General features: G+C 41.4%; 1 protein-coding gene across 1 annotated transcript in view; it reads right to left on the bottom strand.

Annotated features, from left to right (window-relative positions):
* Positions 1–9,718, bottom strand: part of RhoGAP102A (Rho GTPase activating protein at 102A) — a 29,269-nt gene that overhangs the window by 7,826 nt on the left and 11,725 nt on the right. Inside the window, exons 4-9 of the mRNA XM_022839510.2 lie at positions 7,792–7,931; positions 7,515–7,619; positions 6,895–7,195; positions 3,140–3,299; positions 586–734; positions 84–220 (exon numbers count right to left, since the gene is read on the bottom strand). Coding sequence (XP_022695245.1) covers positions 84–220; positions 586–734; positions 3,140–3,299; positions 6,895–7,195; positions 7,515–7,619; positions 7,792–7,931 — 992 coding nt within the window. The remainder of the gene's footprint in view (positions 1–83; positions 221–585; positions 735–3,139; positions 3,300–6,894; positions 7,196–7,514; positions 7,620–7,791; positions 7,932–9,718) is intronic.

Genomic DNA, 9,718 nt, shown 5'->3' with positions numbered 1-9,718 from the left:
TACGCCTTTGAACCTACTTCACATCCTGACCTAGTTGATGGCACGGTTTGCGTTTGAAATCGAATGTTTATCTGTGTACTCACAGTGTCGTCCTTATTTGATGAGTGTGTGCAAATATTGCGTAGGAGTCTAAGGAGGGCCCATAGTATGTCACGATTGGCAGGTGGCAGCAAGCGAATTAAGTGCACGACGGACAATAGTTGCATCTCGCGAGGTAGCCCTGTCCCATAGGTGATTAGAGGATTAGTGATACGTTTATACACACGTATTATGAAGATATTTGCGCGATACTTTTATGTCATTCGTTCAAAAAGTACGTCCATATATGTAAATGAGATTTAAAACGCACGTAAAAATGACCAACTTATATATATATAGCTTGACCTCGTGCCGGCATTAGGTTAATATTAAAGTACAAGGCAGATAGACCTTATGCCTGGCCTACTGATCACTTTCCAACTATCTTTAGAAAACCACAAAAAAAACGGCATGCCTTTTTAAATAAATTTATTGTTCTACTGATCATGATTAGAACAAGTAACGCCATCTAACAATCATTTCATAAGCAAATCACAAGTTACTTACGTAAGGTAGAAAGAAACGGGGAATAAAGCTGCCTCGTCATGAGAGGCTCCGGCAGATCCCTAAAGAACTCCTTTAAAAGTTGTGCCACATCGTGAGCTCCTCCGCCACCGCGAGGCCAGTTTTCCCATTCCTTTGGCCAATTCTCCCACCTGCGTAGTTAGACAATCGTAGCGACCTCTGGTGACAACAACAACATTAGCCTATTTGTTTATTAAAAGAAGTTGTTGGACATGAGGGCCATCGCAAACATCCATCCCATCGGTGCATAGAATGTTCTGTGAAGCACAGAACGCGCCCTATGTCAAGCTTGCTATTGTTATTAAATAATAGGAAGCAAACCAGACTAAAGATCGTGAGGAAGCGAGGCAAAACGCGTTTCTAATAAGTCAGCGTGTTGCCTATGCCTGCGGTGTACACATGCTTGTCGAAATCCGCCTTTAATGAAGTCTGTCGAAGGGTACTAAGGACAAAAAGAAACACAAATTACACCTCAACTGAGCAACCTCTATTAATGAAATGGAACTAGAACAATCAAACTATATTTCTTTAGTTACGTCTCTACTTACTCATGAATGGTTACTACATTGTATCGTATGTCAGGACAATGTAATAGTAAATAAGTCTTTATGTATCCAATATATATGGACAATGTTACGTGACGTATTTACTGTATGCTGTTGACGTATTATATATATCGTAAAGGAAAGTGTACGTTGCATTTCCTAAGGCTATTTTAGCAAATAAATGGTGTCTTTTTGTTGTTTGTGCATTCGTAAAATATCGTGAATCGTACAATCAAATGTCTCTCTATTTAAAATACACGATAATTTCGAGGTCAACCACTATATCCGAGAAGGTGATTTGCAGATATCGTTTTTCAACGAGGAAAATCATAAAACAGAACGAACGGCTAGTAAGGTTACGGCTGGACAATACGATAGATGATGCTTTGCAGTCAGATTTAAAGGACGGGGCCATCTGGTCATGTAAGGATAGCTCATCTGAGGTGGTGAGGAACCTCATCAGGGTGACCTTAGCCTCATGGCCCAGTGACACTAGTCACTTCCCCAACTGGCCTGTAATACCGTTAAATGAAGATCAGGGCTAATGCAGAATGAATCTTGACAGAATAACTGTCTCGACGGAAGTACGTTCAATTATCGAGCCTGAACCTCATACTCAGTCTACATAAAATAGGTTTGGTGTCGCTGGTCGTATGTGAACCGTATCACTCATATTAAAAATATATTGTTTTCTTTAGTACCTTTTCGACATAACGCAAAATGGCTCCCTGACACTGAGTTGATAGGAGTGTGTACCCATTCGGCAGCTCTACCCGATAATGATTAGAATTTAACAGCGCATTTTACCACTAACCAAGAGACAACAAATATATATCTCAAACCCAACTCAGGCTCTTCAAATAAGAATGCCTAAAACCGCTTCTTACCCCGTATACAATTCAATTTCCGTTAAAATAGCTTCCGTGAAATACTTTACAATCATCTAGTACCCTTATATTGAAAAAGATTCTTATTATAGGCCAATTTACTTGACGAAAATCTGTCGGACAACTAGCTATTCTGTTGATAGCTATCTATGTTGTATTAATTGAGCAGATCTGAAACAAAATTAAAAAAAAAGATAGAGAAATGCTCATCTATTAGTACTTGTCAGAAGTGACACACAGTCATTACGAGAAGCGTGTTTCACATAGTTAACGATATATTTGGAAGGGTTACAACAGAGAGTTGTCGGATGTTATCGGGCTCACAGCCAGAATTTATATCAATAATAGCAATGCAAAGAATAGCGTTTTGCCTAATGTTGAGAAGTTCGAATATCAGGCTTGTTTTATGTCCAGCTATATTCCTTCTAGTCGAAAACAAGCAGGCAAGCCTTATTTGCAGTATTACAGTAAACGCAGTTACAGATGACGTACGTCCATTGTCCTGCAGGCAAATCTGCCTAAATCAAAAACAGGCAAGTAGAAATATTAGGACATTTGCTTTTACATGCCACAACTTATCATCTATGTTAGATATTAGTGGTATATCTATTTAGTAAACTTAAAGGCACATGAAGTGGGATCTGGGTCTGGAACCGGGCGTAGTCAGACATACTTTGTTTCATACTGGAAGAGACCGGCAGCCGTCCGAAGCAATGGTAGGCTAAAGCAATTCTTCACGTAAGACTACAATGTTCGTTTATTTCTATGCCACAGTTCACCATCTGCCTGCTTATCTAACGGGATCTATTTTTCACTTACAGACATTAGCATGCATCCGTGCAGCTTCAGGCTATCCTTGTTTTAAATACGACGCATACATTATTCAGCTGCCTCTGCATTTAACTCGTACATGATTGTCTTAAACATCCATGTGAAACTCATCATTCAATAACGGGTTTCAATATTGTTATTTTATGTTTCCTAATATTGTCAAGAACAGAAGTTCAAGGTCGAAATTCCGATTTAATTGACGTACAAAAGGACGTCCTATAAGTTTCATATTGAAAGCAAATGGCGTCCCTGCTTAACTTGCCAGTTACGTACCGTGTGTCCTCTCCACTGTCGGCGCTGTCTGCAGAGGCGAGCTCATCGGGAACACGAAGAAGTCGTTCAACTTGCTTCGAGCCTGAGTCAAACAACTCTCTTAGTTGACGTACCCTTCGTTTTGAGCTCGATACCCGAAATACACCAACCGTCGTAGGTCCTATTCAGGTAAGGGACACGCAAAGATTTGTAATGAAAACCTATAGATGTCATTAATATTAGTGTAAATGAGAAAGGATCATTATATAGACCGAATAAGTCGTCTCGACTTTACTAGTAAGTTGTAGAACAATTAAATAAAACCAGAAAGATACATGAACTTTGTCTCATTCTGTATACGTCAAATCTAAATCAAAATAATTTATTCACCCTTATAAAATAGTATTCTAAATATATACATATAAATTTATAACAATTTCGCATACGAAGTTCTACCGCTATTTTTCGGTTTGTTACTGAGCCAGTCTACCCAGCTGTCGAACTTGGCGGTCGACGAGAAGCATGACACATACCTATGTCCAATGCAAATACACTTATTAGGTCCTGTACTCTGAATCGCTAAATGTCGGTAAAACTCGGCAAGTGCTTTCCTTGTTTCGTCTGTTATGGTCACCATGATTCGGGACTGACCGCCGTGAATTACCGATTACATTTTATCAGACTTCTTTGGAGTGCTGGAGTTACGACAGGTTGAAACAGGGACAGAAGTCCTCGGCGGATAGCGCCATCCTCCCATAGAAGGTAGGCAAGCCTGTTACGGGTTGTCCGGCACAATCTCAAGCCTTTTTTGAGAAGCAAAACCTTTGTTCGATTCCTTTAATATAAGATCATCCATCCGAGATTAAGCAGACCCCGTAAACGGCAGCGTTGAGATTAACAAATCGCAAAGCGCTTTAAAGCAACAATTCGTGGGTATTATGTATTAAGGACAAACCTATCAAGGCTCTTCTGCATGTTTCTGTAAAGTGCTGGAAAATACCTGGGTTGTTATACGAGGTCAACAAATCCGGGTAGCTGAATCCGTTAACGTATGTTAGCGGTCGGCCCAAGAGATATAGCGTGTCATGAATGGTAACTCTGTCACCTCTTCTAAATTGCATTGCCTCAGGTTTAATTAAGTTGGTGGTCAGCTTCGATTCCAACATGGCTGAATGTGACCTGGTTAGGGTTTGCTGCACATGAGAGCAACTGCAATCGTAACTAGCTAAATCGTCTGCACAGAGTAGAACCTGTACCGTATTTATTTGTCCACGTATTTTGTCCACAAGATTGTTTAGGAGACTGTAAGGAGGTGTCATAAATTATCACTTCTAAGTCACATCTGTGATATGGGAGAACGTTGGCAGCTCTAACACCTTACCGCCGATTGGAATATTGCTCCTATTAAGTTGAGCACATTCGCGGCAACTTTGACATCGGCAAGGATGCTTGAGGCTATATTCTTTGGAGCGCAGTCGGAAATAGCCTTGAAACTCACAAACAGTTACCAAGTATACTGCCGATAACTACTTAAGATTCGCATTTTCGCGTCATCAGGTAGGGTTTTGCATGTTGTTTTGGCCAAATGATCCTCCTTGGGTATTGCACTTACACTCGCACACAGGAGTATGCTTAATGTGCTCCTTAACAGACACGAAAGAAGTTTAGAACAAATGTTTTTCTTCGCGCCATGACGTCAATAGGCTTAGGATAACGGGAAGCGTTGTACCCCTCCAGTTAGAGGAAAGCAGTCTGGAACGAAGACGCTCGTTGAACGTAACCGTCCAGCACGGCGCCAGCTCCACCGTAACCATGAGGTGGGTTCATTTTGAGTCCTGCCTGGGTCTGCTGCCCTCTTTGAGCGTATGCTCTAGAGCACCTGAGTCACTTCCAGGACAGACAATTCCTGGTTCAGCCTTTTGCGTTCGCCAGTTATCGGTTCGTTCCACGATGAGATCCCTGACGTGCGCTTTCAGTAGGTGAAAACACTAGTGAAATGGTCGATTAGCGCTGCGAAGTTCGTGGGACTCGGTGTAGGCCTGTGAGGGCCTAGCCATTTGTATGACTGACGCTCGATTTCTCACATAAGCATAGCCTCTCGCTATAGGCATTTTGCACTGCTTAGTATATGTTTTCTGGCAGATTACTTAGACCGCTCCAATCAGTAGCCGCGCTGCACTGCCAGTTATAGTCTTGCCGATAGCCCAAATGCATCTTAGGCACGGCGAATGAAGTAGCAATTACAATGAATGATGTACACACGATGACTCCTGGGTCATGTTGGATAAACTGAAGATATCAAGATGTTGACGAGATGACTCGAATAGACTTCGGCATCAATCGGCTTCAGTGCTGAGAGAATCTCGTGAGCTCATTCCCGGAACTTCTTCGAGTTTAACTTATGCGTTAAAGGTTAACTTCTCCGGACGGGCGATAGTCCTGTCCAACCTCAAGGTATAATCCATTACGTTACAATGTTTGACGAAAAGAAAAAATATCTAAGACAGAGATTATATATGTATGGCACGGCACCTATATTAGGACTTTTGTTTGTTTTCTTTTGAAATTATATCTAAATAAAAACAAATGTATTTTTCTTTGTATAGGTGATAAGTCTTATTTATGGTGGTCATGCTCAACCGCTACTCAATACAGTTTCAATTCTTACAGGTTTTAAACCACTCAACAAGTTTGTTTCAAATGTTCTCTGTGAAATTGTCCAAACTTTTTGTTGACAGCATAAGTGAACTGATGTTATCACCCCCGAGACATGTTGGATCATCATTTAATATGCTCCATGCATAGTAGTCCAATATGTTTAAATCCAAGGGGCAGTGTGATCACCTCAGAATATGCTTATTTTTCTGGCAGCCAACGCTGCGCTAATGGGCTTGTATTAGCTGGTACAGTATCTTCTTGTAGAAAGACATGTACTTACCATTTGAACACTTCAGCTATCAATGGTTGTACAACAATTTATAGAACATGCAAATAAACTTCCTTACAAATAAGTTAGCATTTCTAGAAAAAAAAGTATAATGATATAACGTGTCCATCACACAACATTAGTCTTAGACCATCAACGTTTGCCGACAATTTGCTTAAGGCCACAATAAACACATGCTCATTAGCAAGTCCACGGACATTTCTGCTGTTTATTTTTACCTCAGGGAAAAACTTATCTTTGGAAAAAATCAAGGTCGAACTGCTAGCTCATTTTCGAAAAAAAACTGAATAAAATTAAATCTTTTAGTTCTATCGCATTCATAAAGCATTCATCTGACATGACATATGACGTAAAATTGAGGTCTTTATGAACAATTTGTCCACTTATCGCACACACACTCACATTGGGTTTCTTTACAAACGGCCTTATCGAAGCAGGGGAGTAATTAAAGATGTACTTTTGGATAGCAAAGCCTAGCGTTAGGAACCACACCGTTCTCTCTTTGTCGCGGACCTTCCGCCGTCCTGCGCTGGAACCTACTGTTGCTTCTTCTGCGGCCACAGTCTCGATATGCTGTCGATTTAAGGTAATCCAAAAAGTTCATGATCACGGTGGGATTCGTCCTGCATAACTGAGTAATAGCTGATTTTCACTTAAGTTTCGAAAGGAACACCCCGTTGTTCGTAGTGTCGAATTTGTTCTATTGTAGAAAGAACTGGCTTCCGGCAGGTATACGGATGAACGCATGCCCGTTACGACAAATAATCCACACAAGTTTGTCTGATATGTATCGGCGTATCGTGTGTATATATGTGTGCTGTATACTTACCATACTTGTAGAGATATCGCAGGCAAGAGTTGACAACGCGTGGAACCCGCGGTCCCGTGCGTTCATCGGAAAGGTTAAGGGAATAGGTAGACGAAGTGCCTCCGGTGCGGGAAGCGAACGTTCGTCGGGTAATCCGGCCGCCCCTGGGTTCCTCGTCGCCACCTTCACTACCAACGCTTTCAGTTACCGCTAGTAAACTGACTGCGGACATGCCTCCAGTCATTGACGACATGCTTACTGCTCCTGAGGCCCCTAGGTCAGCGCTCTGAGTTCGTTCCCGACCTGCCCCAGCCCCCTTGCCCTGTGGAAAAGCAAATGCTCTTTACTTACTCAGAAGAACGTTATAATATATATATCGAAGACTAACTGTGCGTGAATTCAAAAGGCGATATACTAAGTTTTTGCACAACGTATGCAGTTTTATTAATGAAAACAGTTTCACAAACGAAGTCCACTGACGTCTGCGACCTAGAAAAAATACGTACGCATAATTACTGAGCATTTCTCAGAAGTCACTCGTTCTGGCTACCATTCTGAGGTAGTTCAATCAGTGTTAATAAAGTCAACGTTTAATTTTGATTCGCTCTGATTGAAGTAGTTGCCTAATGAAATAGACTAACCTTTTTCGATGGCGTACCATCGCTTTCCATTTCCCAGGGGGTGCCGTCTTCACTGTGCCGCCGTTCCTGATCGGCTTCTTCGATTTCCTCTTCATCTAATGAACCCTAGATGTGTTCATTATCAATTTAAAGAAAGACGCAGCAAATGTTTAACTACTAAATATTATCAATTTAGTTAACTTCATACATGTATGGGCGTTCTTATCTTCCCTTTGAGGAACTATTTTCATTCATCAGTCCGCAGTTACAGCTGCAAGAAGATATGTAAATAACTTACCTTAAATCTCATACTGTAGGTTAATTCATGAAGGGAATCCACGTCAGCCAGAGTACTTTCTACTCCGTGAATTTTGGCATCCTGCCCCAAAAGCCGAACCAGACAGACTCCGAAGCATGTTTTGTCTTCTAATGGCGTATCTGAAAGCCATAACGAATCAATGAAGATCATAAGTAGAGATTGGGTGAAAACGACGAGCTGCAAATCCACAACACTGACCTCGTCTACTTACCTAATTTTTTGTTGAAATTGTTCGCGTTAATCAAACATTGTACATCGAATATTTTATAGCCGAATCTTATTGTCTACTTAGTTTTGCCCTTCATCCGGACTCTTTGTGTACGGCGGGGCATGAAGCTTCTGATGCAGCACGCACCATCACGTAGCCCCTGTGGCTTTAAACAAAATTGTTATTTTTCCACCGTCAATTATATTACCGATTTCTTGTCGATACAATAGAACTTGAAGTTTATACTATGAAAACCGCGCAGTCAACTTAAAACTTGAGTAGGTAATCCGATTTTGCTTACTGCGAGTGCAGCGAATCGTGTCGAAAGTCGCCTTGAGATAACTAACGACAGTACTCGGTAAATAATTCTCGCCGAATGCTGATTACTTCCTTTGTTATGTCGTTCAAAGAACCGCTCATTACCACCAAGTCGTGTTAAGGACAGCGGATCGCACGGAGAGACGAGTTTGCAATCGGCCTCATTGAGAGCGAAAATCTTCCCGTGTATCTTGAATCACTAGGCGCTATCGTATCCGAGGCGTGCATCCACATAAAAGCTATAGAGAAATCAACAAGTTTTATTTAACAGTATTTGGGCGCTTGTCAATATTTCGACCTCGGACGAAACCGTCACCATTCTACACCGCAAAGCTGCTACGGTTGCAGCATAGCTGCGACACGACCCGGTATCCAATTTTCAGGACAAATAAACAAGGTCAATCAATGTGGCTTGCAGGCTCTTGCGAAGGAAGTCTAATCACTACATTTTGTATTAATATCGGAAGTGAGATTTCCCTATTAGTTCCTAACAGAACTCCGGTTTAGAACTTTAAATTCACCAGGAGATCTGATGTGGATTCGGTAACGTGCCAATGAGCGCGTATCTGGGCAGGCAACAATCGTTCGAGCGTGCCCACAAAATAGCATTTAGAAGCGCAGGAAACGGCGGTGACATTCACATCCCTCCCACGAACTAATGATAATAGCGAAGAGGCCGTCCTAAACCAATGTGCTTACCAAAGCTGATATTGCATCAGTAAAAGCAAATGATGATTGTAGTCCATCACTATTCTACGAATTACCTCTCTGCTGAAATTATATGTTCATTTTCGAAAGCGAGCAGGGCATTTAGTAGTCCGGAAGTCTTACAAGTATATGCAATAACATTTAAGCTTAGATGAAAAAAAAAAAAAAAATAAACCTTTGCCTCTGACGAACACTGCCTCTAGTGAACGTAATAAATGAACCAGCGATTTGTGCTGAAAGGAAAGCTTTCGTGCTGCGAGACAAACAACTAATTTTCTACAATATACGATTCGCAGTGCACGCAGTAGCTGCCACTTCTTTCGGCGGCCGAAGTCTCCAGAGCTATTCAGCTCTCACGTTTTCTCACAGCATGTACTCTCTGCTGCATCGACAAGAGATCGCTTACCTAACTGACGGTAAAGGAACAACAAAGTGATTTAAGGCCACCAGAGCTATGCAGTGGTGCCTTCTCTACGGTCATGCTGTGACAATCACTTGACACGTCGGATGCAAAAATATCGATTAGATGACAAAACCAACAAAACAATGAAGATTCTGCTTAGAAAGGCGCAACTTCTTCGCAAATACACATTTTAACAGGTTTTGAATAAATCGAAAAAGCAAGCAAAGTCCATGTTGAAATTTTTGCTGGAAGGTGTACAGTTTGTCATT

Source organism: Varroa jacobsoni, unplaced genomic scaffold (genome assembly GCF_002532875.2).
Source record: "Varroa jacobsoni isolate VJ856 unplaced genomic scaffold, vjacob_1.0 scaffold_807, whole genome shotgun sequence".
Taxonomy (NCBI): Eukaryota; Metazoa; Arthropoda; class Arachnida; order Mesostigmata; family Varroidae; genus Varroa; species Varroa jacobsoni.
This window is presented reverse-complemented; position numbering and strand designations above follow the sequence as displayed.